The sequence below is a fragment of the Laetiporus sulphureus genome (genome assembly GCF_001632365.1).
Source record: "Laetiporus sulphureus 93-53 unplaced genomic scaffold LAESUscaffold_3, whole genome shotgun sequence".
In the NCBI taxonomy this organism is placed as follows: Eukaryota; Fungi; Basidiomycota; class Agaricomycetes; order Polyporales; family Laetiporaceae; genus Laetiporus; species Laetiporus sulphureus.
In genome coordinates, this window is record NW_024468512.1 from 619805 (window position 1) to 641793 (window position 21989).

At 50.8% G+C, this 21989-nt stretch overlaps 13 protein-coding genes across 13 annotated transcripts; 4 read left to right on the forward strand and 9 right to left on the reverse strand.

Moving 5' to 3' along the window:
- Positions 1–102: 102 nt before the first annotated feature.
- LAESUDRAFT_720541 (OTU-domain-containing protein) lies at positions 103–1783 on the reverse strand. Its single transcript, XM_040907839.1, has 6 exons — positions 1559–1783; positions 1178–1467; positions 1031–1118; positions 907–961; positions 475–853; positions 103–416 (listed from the first exon to the last, which is right to left on the reverse strand). The coding sequence occupies exons 1-6, from the start codon at positions 1686–1688 to the stop codon at positions 333–335; spliced, it is 1026 nt and encodes a 341-aa protein (XP_040769062.1). The 5' UTR covers positions 1689–1783; the 3' UTR covers positions 103–332.
- Positions 1784–2155: 372 nt separating this feature from the next.
- On the reverse strand, positions 2156–3141 carry LAESUDRAFT_734200 (glutathione S-transferase; the record flags this gene model as incomplete). Its single annotated transcript, XM_040910489.1, has 6 exons — positions 2156–2237; positions 2290–2370; positions 2448–2624; positions 2683–2808; positions 2867–3025; positions 3086–3141. The coding sequence occupies 6 exons, from the start codon at positions 3139–3141 to the stop codon at positions 2156–2158; spliced, it is 681 nt and encodes a 226-aa protein (XP_040769063.1).
- A 596-nt stretch (positions 3142–3737) lies between these two features.
- LAESUDRAFT_692034 (uncharacterized protein) lies at positions 3738–5440 on the reverse strand (the record flags this gene model as incomplete). Its single annotated transcript, XM_040906108.1, has 5 exons — positions 3738–4475; positions 4534–4616; positions 4668–4931; positions 4990–5165; positions 5266–5440. 5 exons carry the CDS (start codon positions 5438–5440, stop codon positions 3998–4000), a joined length of 1176 nt encoding a protein of 391 aa, XP_040769064.1. The 3' UTR covers positions 3738–3997.
- Positions 5441–5557: 117 nt separating this feature from the next.
- On the forward strand, positions 5558–7290 carry LAESUDRAFT_740854 (uncharacterized protein; the record flags this gene model as incomplete). The annotated part of the gene is made up of 6 exons (XM_040911108.1): positions 5558–6035; positions 6090–6220; positions 6273–6422; positions 6478–6550; positions 6607–7013; positions 7066–7290. 6 exons carry the CDS (start codon positions 5558–5560, stop codon positions 7288–7290), a joined length of 1464 nt encoding a protein of 487 aa, XP_040769065.1.
- Positions 7234–10038, reverse strand: LAESUDRAFT_264445 (Gaa1-domain-containing protein). The gene is made up of 11 exons (XM_040901778.1): positions 9695–10038; positions 9535–9637; positions 9389–9483; positions 9247–9331; positions 9020–9185; positions 8872–8973; positions 8720–8821; positions 8387–8666; positions 8268–8339; positions 7839–8211; positions 7234–7789 (listed from the first exon to the last, which is right to left on the reverse strand). Exons 1-11 carry the CDS (start codon positions 9832–9834, stop codon positions 7358–7360), a joined length of 1950 nt encoding a protein of 649 aa, XP_040769066.1. The 5' UTR covers positions 9835–10038; the 3' UTR covers positions 7234–7357.
- Positions 10039–10142: 104 nt separating this feature from the next.
- Positions 10143–11509, reverse strand: LAESUDRAFT_692040 (small nuclear ribonucleoprotein). The gene is made up of 7 exons (XM_040906109.1): positions 11418–11509; positions 11247–11363; positions 10970–11191; positions 10855–10918; positions 10725–10804; positions 10535–10666; positions 10143–10482 (listed from the first exon to the last, which is right to left on the reverse strand). Exons 1-7 carry the CDS (start codon positions 11454–11456, stop codon positions 10243–10245), a joined length of 894 nt encoding a protein of 297 aa, XP_040769067.1. The 5' UTR covers positions 11457–11509; the 3' UTR covers positions 10143–10242.
- A 130-nt stretch (positions 11510–11639) lies between these two features.
- Positions 11640–13859, reverse strand: LAESUDRAFT_692046 (DnaJ-domain-containing protein). Its single transcript, XM_040906110.1, has 7 exons — positions 13743–13859; positions 13649–13687; positions 13353–13591; positions 13246–13298; positions 12969–13196; positions 12576–12908; positions 11640–12526 (listed from the first exon to the last, which is right to left on the reverse strand). Exons 1-7 carry the CDS (start codon positions 13797–13799, stop codon positions 11985–11987), a joined length of 1491 nt encoding a protein of 496 aa, XP_040769068.1. The 5' UTR covers positions 13800–13859; the 3' UTR covers positions 11640–11984.
- Positions 13860–13877: 18 nt separating this feature from the next.
- LAESUDRAFT_692048 (uncharacterized protein) lies at positions 13878–15242 on the reverse strand. The gene is made up of 4 exons (XM_040906111.1): positions 14429–15242; positions 14312–14372; positions 14196–14263; positions 13878–14137 (listed from the first exon to the last, which is right to left on the reverse strand). Exons 1-4 carry the CDS (start codon positions 15136–15138, stop codon positions 14122–14124), a joined length of 855 nt encoding a protein of 284 aa, XP_040769069.1. The 5' UTR covers positions 15139–15242; the 3' UTR covers positions 13878–14121.
- Positions 15243–15375: 133 nt separating this feature from the next.
- LAESUDRAFT_754993 (ribosomal protein L24) lies at positions 15376–16119 on the forward strand (the record flags this gene model as incomplete). The annotated part of the gene is made up of 5 exons (XM_040911977.1): positions 15376–15391; positions 15577–15689; positions 15741–15952; positions 16013–16054; positions 16104–16119. 5 exons carry the CDS (start codon positions 15376–15378, stop codon positions 16117–16119), a joined length of 399 nt encoding a protein of 132 aa, XP_040769070.1.
- Positions 16120–16356: 237 nt separating this feature from the next.
- Positions 16357–17348, reverse strand: LAESUDRAFT_754994 (vacuolar ATP synthase subunit D; the record flags this gene model as incomplete). Its single annotated transcript, XM_040911978.1, has 4 exons — positions 16357–16513; positions 16577–16826; positions 16883–17075; positions 17187–17348. 4 exons carry the CDS (start codon positions 17346–17348, stop codon positions 16357–16359), a joined length of 762 nt encoding a protein of 253 aa, XP_040769071.1.
- Positions 17349–17642: 294 nt separating this feature from the next.
- LAESUDRAFT_720552 (uncharacterized protein) lies at positions 17643–18065 on the forward strand. The gene has a single exon (XM_040907840.1). It carries the CDS (start codon positions 17684–17686, stop codon positions 17930–17932), a length of 249 nt encoding a protein of 82 aa, XP_040769072.1. The 5' UTR covers positions 17643–17683; the 3' UTR covers positions 17933–18065.
- A 381-nt stretch (positions 18066–18446) lies between these two features.
- Positions 18447–20204, forward strand: LAESUDRAFT_720553 (enolase). Its single transcript, XM_040907841.1, has 5 exons — positions 18447–18585; positions 18638–18733; positions 18787–19224; positions 19350–19821; positions 19897–20204. The coding sequence occupies exons 1-5, from the start codon at positions 18495–18497 to the stop codon at positions 20141–20143; spliced, it is 1344 nt and encodes a 447-aa protein (XP_040769073.1). The 5' UTR covers positions 18447–18494; the 3' UTR covers positions 20144–20204.
- A 157-nt stretch (positions 20205–20361) lies between these two features.
- On the reverse strand, positions 20362–21824 carry LAESUDRAFT_692058 (XAP5-domain-containing protein; the record flags this gene model as incomplete). Its single annotated transcript, XM_040906112.1, has 6 exons — positions 20362–20598; positions 20651–20845; positions 20894–20914; positions 20972–21070; positions 21158–21490; positions 21546–21824. 6 exons carry the CDS (start codon positions 21822–21824, stop codon positions 20554–20556), a joined length of 972 nt encoding a protein of 323 aa, XP_040769074.1. The 3' UTR covers positions 20362–20553.
- Between the last annotated feature and the right edge of the window lie 165 nt (positions 21825–21989).

The following is a 21989-nucleotide window of genomic DNA, read 5'->3' on the forward strand; positions in this document are numbered from 1 at the left end:
GCATCAAACTGCCTGTGTTCACTTATAAATGATAGCATGAGGTAGAAGGGGGAAAGTCAAAGTTCTCCACAGATTTCGACATCTTTCTCAAAGGTAAAAATCTTTGACAATGGGTGATCTGAGGAATTGGGAATCCGCTCGGTCCATTTCAGAGACCAGCGCTCGATGGTACATAAAACATCTGAGCATTCGTAACGTATTAGTGCAGTACTAAAGACGTAAGGCCTGGCAGGATGACGAATCAATGACATAGCATACATAGCATGGTCGATCCATCACAGCGTACAGGACAGCTTTACAGATACATCGTAACATGAACGTGTGAACCGCCTTCAATATTCTCCAAACTGAACATGTCCAGTCTCTGATGCATGTGCTCGTGCTTCTTTCTCTCCTTTCAGACCTTTGTTGCATATCTAGCGTGACGTCAGTGATGTAAGTGTAGAGGAACATAACAAGCAGGTCGAGACGCACCTGACACCTCAAGTCAAACGTTGCTGTGTTTGTATATGCCTTTTTCGCGCGCAGAATATCCGCCAGCTTCTTCGCTGCCGCGAGCACCGGGTCGCTATCGCCTTCCACAGTCACCGGCATGATTGTCTGATGAAACTCAACTGGGGCGTCCTCCATCGGCGACAAACTTGCGGCATCGTAGTGGATACCAGAGTAGATCAAAACGCAGCGGTTGCCAGAGTTGCGTTCCGGAGGAGGCGTGAAGTGATCGATGCGTCCAGTCTCGACGTCGATCGACGCAATCTCTGTGGAATAGTGTGTAGCTAGGATGGTCAGTTCAATGGCTCCACCCCACGAAGTTGGCTTGAGGATCGTCGAAATGTAATCTTCCCGTGGGCGGCTAGTTCGAGCCGGCGATTAATATAGATTAATGATGCGGCAGGGCAGACATACCCGAGGATGGCGTCGTTCCAAGTCACAGGATCACTTCGGATCGCGTCCGCTACAACTGCCCGCCACGGAAGACAATGCTTCAGCCTTCTTTTTGTCCGTGCACACAGACGACGACGGTACACACTCTGTCTCATCTTGGGGGCCTTGCTGATATCCTGCTCAAACACGAGCGCTACAGAGGAAAATAGACAAGAATTGTCGTCTGGGACGATCTGCCTTGCATGCATATGGTCAATGCATTTGCACGAGAAAGTGTACGCGTCGCACTCGCCCGGTGTACAAGGTACCCGCCCTCCATAGGAACCACATCTGGTCCAGTCGAGCGACCCTTGCTAGCGGGTGGCTCGGGACTCCGCGCTTGCGAAGCGGTCATGCCAGTCATTGCAGCTGCTTGACTACCCAACGAACTGACTGCCGCAGAGGTTGACTGGAACGTAGCCGGAGCAGAAGGAGCGGATGCTTTCTGTATCAATGTCAACTGATCCCCGGCCTTGAGACCCAGGCTTGACAGAGGTAGCTCTGGTATAAGTGTGAGGGGGTGTGGAGGGTAGCCGGCCTTTACTAGGATAGCGATTGAGTTAGCCATTGTTTACTTTAGCTCTTTGGGTCCATCATGCTCCCACTGATGCCAGAGTAAAATTCGAAAACTTACAATCTTGCTGGGATGGGGGGATTTCAGTAACGGAGAAGATCTGTTGCTGCAATTCAAGAACGGTCGAGTTCTCGAGGTCTAGCTGGAGAGTCGAAACGCCTTTCGGATGGCGCAGACGGATAGGAGCCATGGTGATACAGCGTGCTGGCAACAGATGGGGAGATGGCAGCAGCACAGACGAGAGCGTTGCGAGTCCGGGAGATCTTATAATAAGAGGGAGGAGGCAGGGCGAAGCTGTCCTATCCTGTCTCGCGTGTCATAATCGTCCACGTGGCTTGTAGAACGCGGTCATGCACTGCGCGAACACACCGCACGGACGCGCTTGTCGTGGCCGTAACTCATCAAACAAGTACTAGGATACCCAAACTATACAGCAGAGCCATGTACAGGTTGTAGCAGACAGTGCATGGGTGGGCATGCACCGCCCCGCTCATTCTGTATGGATCGAGATGCTGAGTACTCTCAGTTTGGCTGCCACGGAGTGTTCGGGAACCAATTTTGCCCACGAGGATGCATCGTTCTCTGAGAGCTCATAGACTACGTCTCTGAAACTGGGTGAGGGATATATCTGTTAATTATATTTGCATCCAGCCTATTTCACTGTCCTGAGGCCACCAGACTGTCCCGCAAAGACAAAGCATTGCACACCGACTCTCTGGAGCACATTGCGGAATGCCACCTGTAGAATAGGTTATCGACGAAGAACAGTGATCGCGACACTCGCAACTCACCTGTGTACCGCAGGGAAATCCTTCTCGAAGTCAAATTCGTTGTAATCCACCGCTAGGCTTGTGACTGCAACATGGTTCCATCTTAATGATTCACATTACATCGATCAATGGCAATCAGTGCGACATCTAGCGATCTTAATCATGACCTAGCAACCTACATGACAAAGGACAGATCTGCGATGGTACACTTGCCACCGACGAGCCATTCCTGCTTAGAGAGTACGCTTTCCAGGACTCCCAAGACACGAATGATCTCCTTCTGGTAACGCTCTATGGCGCTGGGAATTTTCTTCGGGTGGAACAGTCTAAACCATCCGGCCTGGCCGAAATATGGTCTAGACGAACAGCTGTCAGCAACTATCGAGCAGCTCTAGCGCTACCAGCGAAACAGACCCTTGACCGGACGACTGGAAAAACAGCCACTGCAACTGGGCCATCTTCTCGTTGAAATCTGGGACAGAGATCTTGTGATTTTCGTCATACTTCTCCACGAGATACACTATGATTGCATTAGATTCCCTGGGAGAAGCTGACGTTGGTTTCGGGGAGCTAATTGTGAGTTTCGCGGCCAACGTACCAGATGGTAAAGTCATTGTTCCAGTGGTCGATCAAAGTGGGTATACGTCCGTTCGGGTTGTACTTTGTGTGCTCCAGAGATTTATGTTCAAGCTTGTCGAATTTAAGATATTTGCTTTCATAGCTCAATCCAAGCTCCTCCAAAACAAAGACGACTTTCCTATAGAACGACTGAAGTCAGCACTCACCACCGTGGAAAGAGCGACAAAGGCAATCTCACCACCCGTTCGGTCCCAAACCATGCGAATATAGCGTGAACTGCTTTCCGTGGGACATAGCGCGCACGAATAACAGGGTGAAGGAGGTTAGAGAATACAGCTCATCTTGGGTCCATTTATAAGCAGGATCCTGCTCGCTTATGGGTTCTTCGTGGTTTTTAGGGCCCGGGACAGTCGAAGGTGCGAGAAAACCAATTATCGGCATGCCGTTGGACAACACAACCGCACCGTAACCGATGGCTCATCGTAATAACAACTGATTAGCAAGCAGGACATGCGGAGATCCCGAATGACCGAATATGAGCGGCGTAGAGCCATTGTAATGCAATGCAGCCGAGGGTGTTCTCACCGTTTGAGTCACTCGCCTAATTAGTACGAGCAGGAGCAGGACGAGGGTGAATGAGCGTGCTGAGTATTGTTGGTGTAGGCTTTCGTTGGAGAAACTGTCCGTAATGGCATCGCAATGCGAGGGCAAATTCAACACAAAGTTTGTGCCGGTCTCAGTTCAACATCGCCAACTGTATTGTGAACCTTGAAATGAGGTCAAACTAGAGCTATGTCCGGGAAATCGGGATATGAGTAACGGACTGATTGCTGCCGGGATCAAGCAAGCGCATGACGACTCAACAGCTACGCTCTTGTGATCAATGTAGTGAGGTCATGAACGTCGATTACCAGAGACGTTTTGATGCTGCATATTGGAGCCTGATACTGGATTAACCATACGAACATATTCACGAATTTTTGGCCTACATCATTTCGTCCCGGTCGTGTCTATGAAGGTTTATGTACTTCCTCAAGCGAGAAGTAACACCTGCTTGAGGGCAGCAGCAGCCGACGAGTGGACAGACCATACGACATTCGTACCCACGACGAACTATCGGTAATAAACATCACAAAATATTCGTATCGATTCAAGCGTCTTCTTCTTCGTCCTCGTCGACGTCGTCCACGATTTCATCATCCTCTAGAAGCGCTCCATCCTCCTCATCGGTAGTCTCTTCCTTGCCGTCATCCATCACGACAGCAAACCTGATTCCTGGGCCCAACCCGAACAGGCGCAGATAGATGAGCAGTCCTGCAGTAGCCAGGCTTACAAAGCCCCACCGAACCAGCGTGTACCGCCGGGCTTCATTCGACGACGTAGATTTTTGTTGCCTCCAGGAAATGATAAAGGGCCGCGGGAACAGAGAGCTAAAGGATGTCCTAATGTCTGTTTCCACAATTGAAAAAGAACCGGGATCCGGGAAGGCGAATGATCCAACGGCAGTAGCATGTGCAACAAGGCTGGGGAACGATTCCGAGAGAAGCGACTTGATCAGCGTATCGGTAAAGGGGAGACCTATTAGAATGTGCGTGTGCGCGGCGAATAAGACATCAAGAGAACTTGGCCTGTTCCGCCCGAGGTGAGATGGAGTGTTGCAATTTTTGGACGTGATGAAAGGCTCACCTTGCGCTATTCGGATGAAAGAACCGTTCGTCTCCCAAAAGCCGTGCATACAAGGAGAAGAATGCACGAGCCTTCTCCAGCACCTGGTTTCTGTATGGGCGATAGAGCTTCTGTATTTGCTAGCAATGTCGTACCTTTTCACGCTCAAACACCTTTTTGAACTTCTGATCACGAGTCTCCTTTTTCTTTCGTCTTCTCTCGCGGAATACTGAGAATCTCTCATCGTCTTCCTGCTCGATCCCTGGAACATTCCACAGCCCCGCGAATTCGAGTCGAGGTCGGTATGATTCCCGGATGCGTCCGGGGACGAAGTAGCGCTGCGGAGCTGGCAACATAGAAACCAAGGCGGGCCTTGTAACGTTCCACCAGTTGGCGTGCAAGGAGTACATCATATGTGCCTATGGTGAGCGGACGTAAAAATTACACCCATCATTGGACATTTTGAAGGACACTCACCAGCAAGTCCCCATATTCAGACTGGACGTGGGCCTTGTAAGCAGTGGATTGAGCTTTCTCGACAGGACCGAGCGAATGATCCAGATTAAGCGCATCAGCTAGGTTCTCGACGTACTTCACGATGGACTGCAATCCCGAGACGTTATGCAAACCATGCGTTAGGAACGGTAGCTGACCTATATAAAGAGCAGGTGCATGTTCATTAACAAACGGAGCAAGAAATACTCGTCAGGCATTGCCTGTGATTCCGCGAGAAGTAAATCAAGACAGACCTACCACTCGGCGACAAGTCAGGGTTCGCGCTATAGGCTACGAAAAACCGCCCCGGAACGGCGAGCTGGAGGTGGCATAGCGCCGCTACGCTGGCGGGATCAATTGATAGCACAGAAGCAGTTGCTGGCCATATGTGCAGCACGAGAGGTGTTGCTGAGAACCCGTTCGACGTCGACATGGCCCTGGACAGGCGTCACACGTCACGCGTCTTCATAAACGTGATGCACCGTGACGCAGTTCGATCGAGGGCTCTATCAGCCACCAGCACGTCCGTCGATCTCCCTCACAGACAAGCATGGAAGACGACCTCATCGTTGTTGATGACATCGACGAACAAGTCCCGGGTCCCTCGACTCCCAACGACCCCAACCATGCGCACCATGCGGATCCGGCAGACCAGGCAGAAGAAGCGGACCAGGACTACAAGCCACCTCGAAGTGTAGCTGCCCGCGCAACCCGGACCTCTTCCCGTATCCACACTCCTGTGTATGTAACCAGCATGGAACATAATGAAGCGCGAACAACACGCTCAGCAACTCTGAGGAATAGGCCACAACCCAAGCTGAAACTCAAGTTGAGCGAGAAGGCTGCTGCTCAGGCTCCTGGAATGTCTTTCTTGGGCCCATATGATCGAGAACTGGATTCAGATGATGAGGATCTAGTCTTTGAAGAGCAATTTATACTCAGGATGCAACCAGGAGAAGACTGTGAGAGGTTGAGGAAAATGGTTGCGGCGAGAGAGGTGAGCGATGATGTATGGTTCAAGTTCAAAGGCGAGCTCTTACCAATTACATCGCAAATCCTTCCTGATCGCCTCCCACCTATAGATTCCCGAAGAGCCGTATTCCACATTGGCAACAACACGTACTCTTCCAAGCTAGTCGACCTTCCCTGTATAATAGAATCGCAGAAAACACTTGACAGCAAGCAGATGTTCAAAGTCGCGGACATATGTCAGGTTACGTAGTTTGTCGCTATGGCCGGCATGCAGTGCTAACGTATAAGTATAGATGCTTGTTCTCGGGGATCGTGTAAACGACGAAGAAGCTCTGACAAATCAGAAGAACTTCAATGTGGACGAGTTCATTTGGCCTCATGGTATAACACCTCCACTGCATTATGTCCGAAAACGTAGATTCAGGAAGAGAATCAACAGACGCGTATGCACATCTGTCGTTTGTCGCCTCGACGCTCGTGTTAAAACATTTGTTATAGACTATTGAGACGGTCGAGCAGGAAGTAGAGAGATTACTGGAAGAAGATGCATTAGCTTCTCAAGTGCAATATGGTGCTTATCTCCGGTTGTCGTCGCTGTTGTGCGGGCGCCTGACGCTTGTTTCTCAGATGTTCTAGAGAACGTCAATCCGGATCTGTCAGACTCAGAGTACATCGAGAAAGAACCCATGGACATGGGCACCCCTGGATTCATTGGATCCGATGCCGGTGAGGCGCCCACTCCTGGTCCTGACCATGGTGAGGGCGAAGAAGAGGAAGAGGGACACGAAGAAGGAGAGGGTGAAATAGACGAGGAGCTTGCGGCCGAGTTGGATTTGGCTCTAGGAGATGAAGAGTATGAAGGAGACGAGGAGGAGGAGGAAGAGGAGGAAGAAGAAAGCGAAGAAGAGGACGACGACGATGACGACGAGATTGTACAAGCCAGAAAGTTGCTGAACGAGGAGATCAGGGATCTGGAAGCCGCCGTCGCCAAGAAGGGTAACGAGATTGCCAGCTCAGGCAATCCGCTTATCAAGGTTCGTGCTTGCTTATCCTCTTTTCCGTACGATGACTTACTCTGTTTTACAGCGACGATTCGAGGACGCCTTGAAAAAGTTGCAGGCGGACCTTGACATGAAGCTTGCGCAGAGAGACGAAATGAAGGAAAAACAGCGCATGAAGAAGGAAGGTATCGTAACAGAGGATGGTGACGTCGAGGGAGGTAATGAAGAGGCAGAAAGTGATGATGAAGAGGGCGATGATGAAGAGGATCTTTTTGGGGACAGCGCCGGTGGAGGCATGGACATCGACTGAGCTACGCGCACGCTGTGTTTCCGCTTTCATCCATTCGTTACGGGATTAAGATTACAGAAGTATTGCATCATGATGCGTCTTGCGGCAAAAGGCACACGATTGCGGCCTGTAGCATCAAAGGCACATATACAACGCATACGAAAGGCGCGAACCATACGCGCAATAATTCCCAATCTATAATCGCCCTCCGCACTTCGTCGTGCATCACGAGAAGCCAACCCAGAGCAAGCAGAACATGAAATGCATACTTCAGAATCCGGATTCGCCAATCTGGCGAGGATGATGAGTAACAGAGCGGCAGACCCAGCGTGGCAGCCAGCGTAGCGGCAAGCGAGAAGTTGAGTACTGAGATGACGGATGTGACGGTAGAGGCGAGACATAAATTGAGTGACTTGAGTAAGCAAATCAGGGGTGCCACCTCGCTCGACGGGGGCTTGGTGAACAGAAGGCAGGTAGATGAGAGACCGAAGATGACGCATAACAGGAGCACTGAGTATACCTGAATGCCAGGTAAGTTCGAGTTTACATCTATCCTTGAGGACACCTACATTCTGATTGATGAGAAACCACCTGCTGTTGATGCAGCAAAACAATGCGACACCCAAGGCATGCGTGGCAATCATGACAGTCAGTGCACGCAAGACCGGTCTTCGTCTTGATGACCGGTGTCCCCGCTTTGGCGGCACTTCGACGGTTCCCTTCTCTTCGACCACACCGAAGAATTCTTCTGTCAATATTGAACCTGCGTTGACCCATTCCCGCAGTCCAGCGAAGAGCATTGCAGCGCTGATAAGAACGGCACTAGGCAGGTAAAGGCCAACCTTGAGAAACATTGTCGTTCCTACAAGTAAGTAGAAGAAAAACGAGGCGTGAAGGCGCTCAAGCAGATTGTTCATGGTGCGAAGAGTGGATTCAATGATCCTGCGATTCGATGTGAGCTTCATGAGAATTGTACAATGAATTACGAATGCACAAACCGTCCTAATGAATGGAATCCATGAGGTCCCGGTGCCGGCACTGCGAACAGCGTAATTGCGTCGATGCGATATCTACATACATGTTAGCATGACTCAACGAAACGAGGGATTAAGCGCACTGATGCATTAATCCATGTACTCCGCTTGCCCTCCCACGAGCCTGATATCCCATATGTCGCAAAATATTCCGCATGCGATAGCAATATTCATTCAGGGCAGGGCTCTGCTTGAGGAAAGAAGAGAACCAGTCCGGAAGGAAGCTACATCCGTCCTTACGAGCATTGTCTTCACGGGTATCTAGATGATCGTAGAGGACAACCGGAACCCCTCCCGAGTATCTTGAGATCAATTGAAAGGAATTGAATAGATCCTGGTTTGGAAGGCGACCGTTCAGCCCTTCTATGCACAGGTTCAATTGCCTCACGCCGGATAGAAAAACAGCAGGCCCGTACCGAAGAACACGCCAAGATGCGAGAACGAATGGCCAGGATAATCGATGTTCAGAGCAGTCCAAATAACACCGGAGGACAGATCGAGTGGCTCTGCCTGAAGGTCTACCCAACTGTAAGCAACCATCCCCGTGTCGGGCAAACGAAGTACCCACTTTCTTGGGAGGTACCATGATATGCGGTGACCCATGCACGCATTCCATCTAGATACCCATCGCTGATGACGAAAATCAGGTCCTTCGCCCATAACGAATACCCTGCGAGACATGAGGACACTACCTCGACAGAGATGCGCGAACCGACCTTTGAGAAAAGCGGCCAATGACAGGACAGTAGACACGCCTCGTAAGTTGAGCGTTCCATCCCCTTCACCTGTCCTGCTGAGCCAGGAAGCACTTATGAGCATGGCCTCGCTACCTGAGGCGCGCGGAGAATGGAAGATGCCGTATGCATTCGAGCCCTCCTTGAGCTGAAATGTAGACGTTCGGCTGTGTACGTGGCTAATCGTCATGAGAATATCGATGACTGACCCCTGCAAGTGTGTGGAATGTGTAGTGCTGTGTTGAGGCGGGTATACCTTGCTTCTCGAATTCGGTCTTCACGAATTCGGCGATCCTACACCATCAATGACTCAGCGATGACAACCGGCAGGGACATAGTGTGCGACCCTACTCCTCGCTCGTGGCGTTCAGGTCTCGCAAACGTTCAAGCTCAGCCAAATATTCGTCGGCTCGTTGGACATCCGCCCAGTTCCAATTCATGTTTACCTGCAGATGAAACTTAACAGGGGAGCCGCAAGACGAGGAATACATCCATACCTGTCCTGGTTGTAACGCGTTCTCATCGATGTATGTCCTCTGACCTAACATGGGCGAAGCAATGGCCAACAACCATGCATAGCCTACGATCAGTAACACCAATCTGAATATGGATCAGCTGGTGTAAGACATGTTCAGATGTCACGACGTGAGTACGGACATTACGGTAGGCAGACTGCTCCATAGGTACCCGACTAGTTTCCTACGCCTACGCAATCTACTCGCATGACGGTCCCCTTGTGGCTGGAAGTAGTTGCGAAGTTTGGTGGTAACCTTACGCACAGCGACAGTAAGCAACATGAACGGTCGTTAGAGGGGCGATGATTGTGGACAAGTTGACCCCAAGCGAAAGTCCAAGGCAGGTAAGAGAATCGTACAGTCGCAGTCAGTACAGCGCGCAGGACGAACGCGCGGTGACGAACGCGTTCTATTCACGTGAATGCCACGAAGTGCGACAACCATCCGCTCCGATAATGTCGGTAACGACTTCCATCCACCGACTCTTTTTTTAAGACATTGAGAAACAGCAAGACAGATGGAAGACCCAAGTACTACAAAACATATTGTAGTCGTTACGAAAGCAGCAAATAGTCATCTATTCAATATCTCCGACGCCCAGCTGGAGACCTCGACCGGTCCCTTCTTCGCTCACTGCAGTGCAAGAGATGAATATTGAATGTCAACGGCTGACAGTGATACGGGTTTTACTCACTCGTAGCGAGAGGGATGTCTCTCATAACCACGGTCCCGATCGCGATAGTCATCTCGGCGGAAGTCACGATCACTACCACGAGGTGGCACACCACTTGATGCTGGAGGGACGCCACCGCTCGCAGCGCCCGAAGGTGACCCCCCAGGCAAGGAAGACGGTGGAGCCATCTTGCGCTTTTCGCGCTCTTCCTTGAACTTCACTAACATATTACGAAGCTCGTGATAACCAAGATGCATCTAGCAACAAGGATTAGCAGAACAAAGAGTACTGGCTGAGTCCTGAGATTACCTTTCCACCGAAATGATCGGCAAGACGACGATCGGAGTCGAGAACGGACAAATATGCACCGCAGACATCGCAGACACGCAGCTTCTGGTGGCCTGATGCTCCAGACGTATCCGTCAATTGTTGCAATTCACGCTATTTGTGACGCTGTCAGGATGCATATAATGATATGGAAATGGCCAAATCAACACACCTCCTTGTCCGCCTTTTCACTTTTGAGGGCTTCAATCGCAGCCATTTCCCTCATAGACTCCTCAACTTTACCTTGTTCACCTGCAACAAACGTGAACTATCATGAATGACTGAATGGATACCGCACGTACCTAGTGTCTCGATCTTCTCCGTTCCGCCTTGAATGGCCAACTCAATCTCGGCAATTTCTCTCATCTGACTTGTGTTAATATCACGAGCACATACAGAGCTACCAGATCTACCCACTAGGTTGGTGGTCTTTGCATTCTCCTCAGGCGTTTTCTCCAACCTTCTGTGTGCCGCTCGGATTCTTCTATCACATTCATCGACGAAGGCGAAGATGTTCGACTCGTATTCCATCTGGAAGCGGGCAAATATAGGATCATTTGGATTGGCTTCTCTGGCTTGCAAAAATTCTGTCTTCAATCTCTCCGTATGCGATTTGGGGCAAGCACCGAGATCCATTTTCTGTTGTCAACAGGTTAGGGTGAACAGGTAGTATACGACGAGAATCATAGCTCACGGTATTGGTAAACAGGGTATGAGGGCAAGTGCCACAAAGGAAATTCCTGCAGACTTTCTCGTCTGACCATGTCAGATTGGCATTGGCGACCCCCATCGCCTCAGGACCCATCATTTGCTACGCCGAGAATCTCGTTAGCTGCTGATTCCCCTCAAACGAACCCATCCTCACCTCTAGAAGCTTCCTCTGCATTTCTGCCAAGCGACCCATGGTGTCTGATATTGTTTTGAGGGAGCACAAAGAACGTTGCAAGTGGTTGCTTGTGAAGGTTGAGTCTACTCTACTTCGTGTGTAAGCGCGCGCCACACCAGCAGCGCCTTACGTAATACCAGCGGACTGCTTCTTCCCAAGCAGTCCCTCCTGGACGTTTGCCTGGGGCCAGCTGGGGTCAAAGTGCTGACAACCAGAACAACAATGGTAACTTTGAAGCACCATCAGACCGCACGAACATACATGATGTACAAACGCTACAAGATTTACGAAAATCTACCATACAGTGCTCGACAAGAAATACGACATCGTGAGAAGACAAAGCAGGACACAGTGCATGATTGGAAACGATGAGGGCGAATTCGACAGCTGGCGAAGTGATCAACGGGGCACGATATATACAGGTGGTCCGAATGTCGGATAGTGATGACAAGGAAAGGATTTGAATCACGATTCATGGAGTTGCGCGCCCTCTTCCACGGACCACGACCACGACCCCTGCCTCTGCCTCGTCCATGTCCGCGTTCTTCAGCCTGAGATATTGTTCGCCAGAAGTATATGAAAGGAATTCTGGCTTTCCGGCGAGAGCTGTGTGAGTCGCTCAGCATGCGCAGCAGAGTCTTTGGAGGGAGGTTGCCGGAACTGCTTGAAGATCCGATTGGGACTATGCAGGACACGCTGCGATATTGGGGAAGGAGCGGGAGCTGAGAATCCCCCGTAGCTCATGAGAATATCCAGGATCTCATCATACTTGTCATCCCCGTTTCGGGTGCCTGTCCCGCAGAGTGCCTCTTTGCCTTCCGTAGAGATAACATATGCCCGTTCCTCATTTATATCTTCCTCGCTTGCGAAGCCTTTGTCCAGTATCATCCGTATGGCTTCTGGCTTGTGAGATTCTAGCGCGAGACTTAACAAAGACCGAGTTGCAGAACCACTATAGATATGTTTGTAGTCAGGATCTTCCGGACGGTACGTTGTATAGAAGTGCTTCAGGACTGAGGTATCACCGCGTTGCAGGGCAACTTGGAAGGCGGTCATTCCGCTCTCATCGCACTCTTCAGGGTCAGCATCTACGGAACAGTTAGCCAAATCAAACTCGAGAGTAAGATTAGCACGGACTGTGACAGTCCAGCCATTGCACCAGCTTTGCGTCCCCATTTTTTGCCGCAATGTGCATGAGAGTTTCCTGCCTATCTTCGGGAATCCTTCTAGCATACGCTTCTGATCCTGCTATAATCTCTCCGCCCGTTGCGTCCACGTTATCTTCGTAAATGCCCTTCCTAACTTTGTCCCCGTCACCCCGTCGAGCTGCGGAAAATACTTCGGAACGTAGTGTTTGCAGACGTTCTTGCTCCGCACGAGCTTTCTTTGCCGCAGACTTCTGAAAGGCCGCCGCTTGAGCTTTTCTATGCGTGGTCTTGAGCCTCTGTCGCTCTTCAGCCGCTTTTTTCTCTGAATGACAGATTATCCAGCTGTCGCATGCTATACGGCATGATCATGTAAACTACCTACCTTGTTCGCGTTCTTTCTCCAGCTTTGCTTTGCGCAGAACGTCCTCCCTTGCACGGCGTTCCTTCATCGCCTCCCGTTCTTTGCGTTCTTTCTCCAGCTCTGCTTTGCGCAGAACGTCCTCATTTGCACGGCGTTCCTTCATCGCCTCCTGTTCTTCGCGTACACGCCTCATCCGAGCCTGTAATTGCTCAGTGGTCTCCGAATTGCGTGGATTGTACCGCTGATAGCCTTCGAAGGGGTCTGATCAAAAGCACTTTCGAACATATCCATCACTCACGCATGTTTGCGGACCAACGTCCTTTCCCTCTCATCAACTGCTCGTACAGAAACCTATCACATACTTCTAGCCTGAGCAGCGATGCGCACGGATGGCTCTTGACTCACATGTAGAAGGCGAGGTCTTCGTCGTCATCATCGTACACATCGCGGTATTCGTCATCATACTGATCGTCGTTGTAATGACCATATGAGGAATACGAGTGGGTGTACGCATGTCTATGGGGTGAAGAGGACGATTGGTCATGGTGCTTTATCAAGACATTATATGCCTCGCTGAGCCTTTGGAACTGTGCAGTAGCATCCTCATTGTCGGGATTCTTGTCTGGATGTGTCTTTAGAGCCAGCTGATGGTGTGTCAATGGACAGTGCTGGTCTCAACGCGGCCACACACGCGCACTTACCTGCTTGTAGGCGTTTTTCACGATATCAAGCGAAGAGCCCTGTCTCATATTGATCTCGCCATTAAGGAGCCAATTTTGCTGGAATGGCACTGACCTGTTCCAGTCCAAGGACGGAATAAGCCTCTAGGACAGTAGAGTATCTGTGTGCCATCGGGTCGAGTAACTAAGAGTAGGGCGAAAAGACGCGTAGTGGCACCTCGGAGGCGTCGCGTCGAGAGCAAGTGGCTCGGGGCAGCCAATCGAGAAGATAGCTTTATAAACGCGTCTATATATAGAGCTCACAGAGCGCTCTTGTTTACAGGAGACGGTACATATAGGAATCATTAATCATTCCCCAAAGACAAGAAAGCATAACGTGCACGACGCGAAATTGTACAATTAATATTGGAGGGCCAATAAAATCACATAGTACATTGTCCATACCGTTCCACGGAAAATGACGATCGGAGTGCAGTGAACGGCTGGTCATAAACTCAGCAGAATCGATCACTATATGCGAACGTGTATTAGCTTGGGTTGCCGAAGGATAGCGATACGACTAGTGCACCTTTTGAGCTTTGATCGCCGATCCAGCAAGGCCTCCGCAAGTCTACCTTCCTTTCGCGCACGCTTGAGCTGAGGCTAGGTTAGCATACACACTTAGCAGCTGTATTATGAACGCACCTCTTTCTTGTCCTCAGCAGACACGATCGATCTGCCGGCTCCCCAGGCCTGATACACCTTACTATAAAAGTCGGCCAGTCAGCGCGATTCAGATGTCCTGATTGAGGGTGATCTCACTTTGCACTGGCTTCGTCGAACTTCGTCTCGTCCGTCATTCCCTCTTTCTTCTTCTTCTCCTCTTCATAGGCTTCGCGCTTATATTTGCTTTGAATCTTCACCCAGAAACGCTCTGGGAAACCGACCTCTTCGCAATCGCCACGAAGTGCCAAGTTTCCACCAGCGACCTCGTCTATGCCTAGATATTTCTCGTAAACGTTCTGGAAAGCAACCATTCCGTCTGGGAAGACGACAGGCGTCCATTCTTCCTGCGGTCCGCGAGCCTCTCTGTCTGCTGAGACCAAGCCGTGCTTGTCGCAGGACAGAAACTTCCCTTCACCTGTCCCCGTACGCAGGTTGATCGTCGGCGAGCCTGCTACGCGGGTCGTCACCCAGACCTGCGAAACTTCTGTTGGTGTACGATCCAGTATATTGACCGACTCCTGCACGTTGTCGGCCTTGTCTTTGTCCAACGCATGCAAGATGATACGACCACGGGTAGAATCATACGTGATGCAGATTGGAGACGGATCTGAGGGATGCATGATGAAGGTAGGCCCGCGAATCTCACTGCCGCTCTCAGGAAGTACCCATGTCTCAGGGCTTTCTTCCTCCTCCTTTCGGCGACGACGGCTGCTGCTTTCCTCACCGTCCTCTCTCTTGCGCTTCTTCTTGCTCTTCTCGCCTTTGAACTTCAACTTTGTCGACCGCACTTTATCTTCTGCAGACATAACGTCTTTTCGGGTCAGAAGTAGATTCTCAAGATGACAGGTAGTGGAGAGGCTAAGTGGTCAACGATATGCTTGTGGTGAGAACGCTATAGCGTACATGCGACGTAGCGGCGCTTATGTGTGCTCGTGGGCAGTGTCGGGGGGTCTTGTTCTCAATCGGATACTTACCCTTTTTGGTCATCAGTTGAAGTCAACGGCCAGACTACCCACCCGCCGGAATCCCTCAAGACCTTCAAGATGAAGTTCAATCCCGGTTAGTTACCGTTCTGATGTCTCCAGGACTTGCCAGAACGCCAGAGCATGAACAATGTAACGATTCTGTTCAGCAATAGGCTGGATGCACGCTCTGCCTTCTGGATGTGCCTTGGGATCTTCTGCCTGACTGGGTCGGCCGTTTTGCTGATTACGCCGCCTTGCATCGTCTTTGTTTCAATATAGACGTGTCCTCCTCCCGGCGCAAGTCGCGCAAGGCGCACTTCTCGGCACCTTCGTCCGTCCGGCGAAAGATCATGTCCTCCGCGCTGGCGAAGGAACTTCGAGCTAAACACAATGTGCGTTCCCCTGCTTAATTCGATACTGTTGAGCTACTTACGGGAGACTAGACTCGATCACTACCAATACGTAAAGATGACGAGGTCCGGATTGTGCGGGGAAAGTACAGGGGTCGGGAGGGCAAGGTGACGCAGGTGTACCGTAAGAAGTGGGTGATCCACGTCGACCGTGTTCAGCGTGACAAATCGAACGGCGCAACGGTGCCTATTGGCATTCACCCCAGTAATGTGGTTATTACTACCATCAAGCTGGACAAGGACAGGTGTGTTTGTAACAGGGTACCTAGCTTTTCCAGTGTCTGATTGTCACTTGGTACAATTAGGAGGGCAATCCTGGACAGAAAGGACAGGAAAAAGACCAGCAAGTCGAGCGAAGATGTCGAGATGGTCGACGTGCGTATCATATACTTACAGACTCTCTGTGGGCTGACGTTTTGCGTAGTGATTCATTTACTTGCTTGTCCGTGTTGTTTTCATTCCGGCTGCCGCCTTGCATCTTCCAACCTCACCATGTATGTATGGGTCGCTATACACACGATATTTGATATGAGCCATTGGTCATTCGTCAACGGCGGCACACAGCGGCGCAGAGCGCGAAACTTGGAGTTGCAGTGGCGGAGCGCGTACAAACTTTCGATACCAGCTTGTCCGCTCATGTATTCGACGATCAGAAAATGACATCCTCGTCTTTACTACTCAGTAAATCGCCACCTCCCTCAAATTCCGGCGTAAAGTCATCGGAAACCTTCGCCTCTGCAATCATCCTCCGTTGGGCTTCTGCCGCCTCGGCATCACGCTTTTTCTTCCCTTGCACCTTCTTCAGGCTGGGGATCATAAACAACATGAGCAAATGCTAAAGTGGCCGCTGATGTGAATGAACTGCTGACCGGAAGAACTCTTCTCGATCCATCTCGTCCAGCTCACTTATGATGTATTTGATTGTATTGTCCAACCGGGGTATGATGACATGTTCGATGGCATTAACACGGCGGTTGGTGGCTCGAATGACCTCGTCCAGGATCATGAATGCTGTCTGTAGAGACGCCAGCTCGACCAAGGTTTCTACAGCCTTCGCATAAACCTCCTTTGCCCGTAGCACCTGTTGTCCCCCGCGACCGAGACCAGTAAGGTTGAAATCTGGGCAGTGTGCAATTATAGACTGTCCGGTCGGATAGAGTAAATCCACACTCTACCTGTGCCTGCCACTCGGTCGACCTCGAATGCGGGGAGCACTACACCAGACACATTCTCTTGTTTAGCTTTGACTCGAAACGATGCCGATTTGGCTTGCTCTTGCACAAGGTATGATATGTCACCGGTAGCATAAGTGACTTCTGCCAGCGAGAAGGATGCGAGTTGCATGACTCGGCCCATCTTGCGCTTCGCCTTAATCAGATAGAGTGGAGGTCGTCAATACTATGAGAACGTTCGTTCGACAAGGTAGAGGCAAGTGGTTTGCACCGCAGGATTCACAACCAAGTGAGAGGCTCAACATACCTCGTCGACCTTCCCTAAGATTGCGCGGAACCTGGTGGTTAATGCATCGCGCTTCTTCGCAAGCAGTGAATGACCAGTCTGTGCGCCCTTCAGACGGAGCTTTGTGTTGGTGAGAGCCATCCGAGTGGGAAACACATTTTCTCGGGGACCAGTGCCAGACATCGTGTTAAGACTGTAACCTTTACGAGCGATGCAGCAGCAAGCCTGAGGTTCCGAATGACCTTAGTCATTCGGGTTATAACATTGCACACGCGCAGTGGGCGATTACATAAGGAAAAACGGTTTCGTCACACGTTACATTTTTCACGCCTGTGGCTGGACATCTCTTGTGCTGCGTGTGACGCCGTGGCGAAGCTCGCCATCGCCCCCGTCGTTGGAAATTCGGGCGCTGCTCTGTTCCGTACGCTCGTTGTCTGTTGCTAGGCCGATCATCCCGCCTGCGACTTTGCTGTCTTTGTGGAGAGCCGTCGTATCGCCCACATGTCTGTATCTGTGAAATGCACCCCTCGCCCGTCGAAGGGAGTTGCCGCTCGCCGCTGCTATCGTGCATCAACGACAACGACCTCGTCATGCTCGAATGCACCATCACGCGCTTCAAATGCAACGCAACCGGTGTTGCTGTATACGACGGAGCATGGAAGTACTGGCGCACACAGCTCGAACTACTCACCGTCACCAAACTTATTGAGGGACCCGAAACGACGGTCGAAGAGGACCTCGGCGTCCAGGACAACGTCCACATCTAATAACTTCTTTGCTCACTTTCCTGTCCTACCTGTATTTGTATTGTCATGTATAACGTACTGAACTCCTCTTGCTAACGAACTCTGTAACTTTGTACCCTCCATGATGAATTGTAACTCATCCATCGTTCTTTCACTATCGCGCCGAACACACTTTCCACCGGTCATTCGGAACCCGGGCGTGCGGAACGCAGCGCTGACACCCCCAAGTCAGCGTTGACGATGGAGGATTGGTGACATTCTGTGACATAACACGTCACAAGCGCTCAGCAAGCATATAATAAGATTTTTCTACTGGAAAATCAGTAATGTATTATGATAACTCAACGTCAATTCTGTCCTGATTATTCTAGATGAATCAATCATAACCTCGTGCTCTGTGACGCGTTTCATGACCCGTTATGACGTCGAGCCGGAACCGTGCGCCGTAGCTTCCAGCATGGTCGAGATTTATGGACAATGCATATAAATATCGGTGTTGCTGACGTTCAGCATCCCCCCCCCCTCCCCCCCGAGCTGTCGCCTTGGCTCACAATCACTGCCTTTCTTCAAACTGTGTACAGACATGTCCTCCGCCATCACGAAAGTCGATGCATCGCAGATCTTTGATTCTCGCGGCAATCCAACCGTTCAAGTCGACCTCTACGCCGAACATGGTCTGTCGAAGCGAACGACGTGCACATAGTTGCGCTAATGCACGAATTTCAGGCAAATTCACAGCAATGGTTCCCTCGGGAGCGTCCACTAGCTCATACGAAGCATGCGAGCTCCGTGACGGCGATAAGACGAAGTATGGAGGCAAAGGTTTGTAATGGTATGTCTGCAACGTCGACCGGTCATTAATTCCAAGGGTATAGGTGTCTTCAAGGCCGTGAACAACGTTCGTACCGTGCTAGGACCAGAGCTTGTGTCTTCAAGGCTTTCGCCCACGTCTCAAAGCGAGATTGACGCCTTCCTCCGCAAGCTCGACGGGACCCCGAATAAGAGCAAGCTGGGTGCCAACGCCATTCTTGGCGTCAGCATGGCCGTTGCACGAGCTGGGGCTGCCGCCTCTAATATCCCTCTCTACGATCATCTTGCGAATCTATTTGGTGCCAAGCCTGATCGCGAGTATGTGATGCCTGTGCCTTTTTTCAACGTCCTCAATGGAGGAGTGCACTCTGGGAACACTTTGGCGCCTCAAGAATTTATGATCGCCCCTGTTGGAGCGACCAGCTTTGAGGAAGCTATGCAGCTTGGCACTGAATGCTACCATCAACTGAAGAGCCTCATCGCCGAAAAATATGGCAAGGCTGGTGAGTATCCGTCCCTACCCTTCCTTTGCTCCGTCCCTACCCTTCCTTTGCTCCGTCCCTACGTCTCTTTGTTACCCCTGAAGCACGTATATAGCCGCTGACACATTGAATTACGACGCACGTAGGCACTGGAATTGGCGATGAGGGCGGTTTCGCACCACCTATCAGCACATTTGAGGAGGCATTCGACCTCCTTACTGCTGCAGTCGAGCGCGCTGGTCACACGGGACGCGTAAAATTTGGTATTGACCCTGCATCTTCCGAGTTCTATTCGACCGAAACATCGAAATACAATCTCGGCTTCAAGGCAGAAGTCAAGAAGGAGGGGCAGATACAGTCGTCTGCACAGATGATCAAATTGTACAGCAGTCTGCTCAAGAAGTACCCCATCGTGCTGCTTGAGGACCCGTTCGCGGAGGATGATTGGCCTGCGTGGACGGAGTTTTGTAAGCTGGAGGGGGGCCGGGTCGAGCTAGTGGGCGACGACCTCTTGAGCACAAACGTAGAACGGATCAAGACTGCAGTGGAGAAGAAGGCGTGCAACAGTCTCTTACTGAAAGTCAACCAGATCGGCACCGTCACGGAGTCATTGGATGCGTAAGTGATCTTCTGAATTTGTATCGTTTCTTTGCGCGGACAATGGATGCCAATATACTGATACATCTCCTGTAGCGCTCATCTCGCTCATTCCAGCCACTGGTCGACCTTCGTGTCTCACCGCTCTGGCGAAACGACTGATAGCTTCATCGCGGACCTCGTCGTTGCGCTTGGCAATGGTCACCTCAAGAGTGGCGCACCAGCTCGTGGTGAGCGTGTCGCGAAGTATAATCGCCTTCTGGAAATCGAGCGGGAGTTGAAGCAAAGTGGAAAGCGCGTTCGATATGCCGGAGAAGGTTTCCGTACGGCTTGGGGTCAGTAGCTTGTTCAAAGCGTGGGAAGAATCTTGAAGTGACAAACAATACTGTACTGTACTAGAATGGTCTTGAAAGTGGTGTATTGCACATCCTCCTATACTGCCTGTATTATCCAGTTGTTGCTCTTGACGATACTGTGCTCGAAAAAACTTAGAGAGTTATACGTGGCAATGACTGAAACTTGAAGTTTTCTGACCGGCACGCGTTCACGTTCAGCTTCGATCGCAGTTGTCAAAACCTCGATACATATCCATTTATTAGAGAGGAGAATACAGGCGTGGTGCAGTACGCTGATATCCCATAAGCCGAATTGTTCGGACGGTGCTGTCTCCTCTCAGACTTGGCCAAAAAGATGATGGATCCACACGCATCCCAAGTTCCTCAGCGCGAGGGTTCTAACCTTATAACGCCGGTGTCATGCAATGGTATACTTTCCATACTTCCTCTCCGGATCATAAACCTATAGAGAACATGTGAACCTGCAGCTCGCAACGGAACCAAAACATGCTTACTTCCCATCGCGAAGCCGGGAAGATATGCTTATTGCGTTGATAGTAGCTTCTCTCAACCACTTTTCCGGCATGCGACTCGTCCTTCTCGATGGTTGCATCCGCCAGCAATCGCACATCATCGTGTACGTCAAAGTTGAACAAAGGCCCCGACTTGCCACGCGCTTTGTTGACGATAAAGTCATAGAAAGTATGATGCTGGCATGAAAGTCAGCAATTGCGTCGAAAGAACACTTTTGTACCTACGTGTGGGATGATAAGATCCTCCTGATGCGCACACAATCAGTGATCGTGTCCAAAACCAACTATATGCGCTCGCCTCACTTTGACATACATCAGATTGTCGACACTGACAGCTCTGAGTTCGGGGAATTGCTGTCTACACTTCTCCAGGAAGGTAGAGATGGAGTCACCCTTCTTGCACTGCGCAGGCGGGATGGTATTCCGTCGATACATGCACCTATGTGGTCAGGCCGTATTCTCGGCAATACAGAGTGCTAGGATGCTCACCATCACACTCTTTCGGTGTCCGCTTCCATCCCAATATGAGTAAGTGATCTCAATGTCCTCTTGCTTCAGCTCTTCTTGTTTCTTGAGCCATTCTTGTCTAAGCTCCTCTCGCTGCCGTCGTTCTGCCTCCTCACGATCTCTGTCAGGTAGGAAGGACGTATCGACATTGGGATTTTTGCGCAGTTTGGCGCGTTTGGAACGCTTTCCGCTATCACCAGTTTCAGTCTGGGACGAGGAGCCGTCGCCTTCCTCATCTTCCAAAGCAAACGACAGCGTGGATTTCGCCATCTTCTTCCGCTTCTTCACCTTCTTCTGCTCCTCTCTAAACAGACACTCAACTTCCGATCAGCGATCCGACACGAATCAAGAGATATTACGAGAAGCTGACATACTTGAGCTCGTTCGTCCTCGCAGCTTCGCGCGCTTTGGCCTCCTCGAGTTCCTTCCGCCTTTGTTGAAACTCCTCTAGTTTGACCAGACCAACGGTGCTTTTCTTTAGCGTATCCTCCATCGAGTCATTCTGCCCAACAAAGCGGTTGGAGGACGGACGGGCCTTCTCCGTCTCGTTAATAAGTGTCTGCTTCTGCCGCTCGAACTCCTCTCGCATCTGGGTGCGTTGTTTCGTGAGTGCATCCTCGCGACGTCCCTCGGCTTTGCTATTAGACATGTGCGTGGAGATGCTATTCGTTGTAGACGAGGTATGGGCGTAGATTATAGAAGGGTTGACGGCTTGACGCTGCTAGACTTGCGCGTGACTGAAAGTCCGACTATGCGATCTGGGCGCCTATTGGTAGATCTCCCATCCAGTGACCACACGCTGAAGAGCAGTCCG

Coding starts and splice junctions, on each gene's coding strand:
- LAESUDRAFT_692046 (XM_040906110.1), bottom strand. CDS start 13,799: ATGGCACACAGATACTCTACTGTCCTAGAGGCTTATTCCGTCCTTGGA. Junction 13,688..13,742: donor CCGTCCTTGGACTGGAACAG/GTCAGTGCCATT, acceptor AATATGAGACAG/GGCTCTTCGCTTGATATCGT. Junction 13,299..13,352: donor GAAGACCTCGCCTTCTACAT/GTGAGTCAAGAG, acceptor AGTATGTGATAG/GTTTCTGTACGAGCAGTTGA.
- LAESUDRAFT_720541 (XM_040907839.1), bottom strand. CDS start 1,688: ATGGCTCCTATCCGTCTGCGCCATCCGAAAGGCGTTTCGACTCTCCAG. Junction 962..1,030: donor GGCCCCCAAGATGAGACAGA/GTGTGTACCGTC, acceptor CGTGGCGGGCAG/TTGTAGCGGACGCGATCCGA. Junction 854..906: donor TGGAACGACGCCATCCTCGG/GTATGTCTGCCC, acceptor GGCTCGAACTAG/CCGCCCACGGGAAGATTACA.
- LAESUDRAFT_720552 (XM_040907840.1), top strand. CDS start 17,684: ATGCACCCCTCGCCCGTCGAAGGGAGTTGCCGCTCGCCGCTGCTATCG.
- LAESUDRAFT_692048 (XM_040906111.1), bottom strand. CDS start 15,138: ATGTCTGCAGAAGATAAAGTGCGGTCGACAAAGTTGAAGTTCAAAGGC. Junction 14,373..14,428: donor TTCGACGAAGCCAGTGCAAA/GTGAGATCACCC, acceptor CGACTTTTATAG/TAAGGTGTATCAGGCCTGGG. Junction 14,264..14,311: donor CTGCTGAGGACAAGAAAGAG/GTGCGTTCATAA, acceptor ACCTAGCCTCAG/CTCAAGCGTGCGCGAAAGGA.
- LAESUDRAFT_264445 (XM_040901778.1), bottom strand. CDS start 9,834: ATGTTGCTTACTGTCGCTGTGCGTAAGGTTACCACCAAACTTCGCAAC. Junction 8,822..8,871: donor TCATGGTACCTCCCAAGAAA/GTGGGTACTTCG, acceptor ACAGTTGGGTAG/ACCTTCAGGCAGAGCCACTC. Junction 7,790..7,838: donor GGTTTCTCATCAATCAGAAT/GTAGGTGTCCTC, acceptor CCTGGCATTCAG/GTATACTCAGTGCTCCTGTT.
- LAESUDRAFT_692040 (XM_040906109.1), bottom strand. CDS start 11,456: ATGGGTCGCTTGGCAGAAATGCAGAGGAAGCTTCTAGAG. Junction 11,364..11,417: donor TGCAGAGGAAGCTTCTAGAG/GTGAGGATGGGT, acceptor TTCTCGGCGTAG/CAAATGATGGGTCCTGAGGC. Junction 10,919..10,969: donor ATGCAAAGACCACCAACCTA/GTGGGTAGATCT, acceptor AACACAAGTCAG/ATGAGAGAAATTGCCGAGAT.
- LAESUDRAFT_720553 (XM_040907841.1), top strand. CDS start 18,495: ATGTCCTCCGCCATCACGAAAGTCGATGCATCGCAGATCTTTGATTCT. Junction 18,586..18,637: donor CGACCTCTACGCCGAACATG/GTCTGTCGAAGC, acceptor CACGAATTTCAG/GCAAATTCACAGCAATGGTT. Junction 19,225..19,349: donor CGAAAAATATGGCAAGGCTG/GTGAGTATCCGT, acceptor CGACGCACGTAG/GCACTGGAATTGGCGATGAG.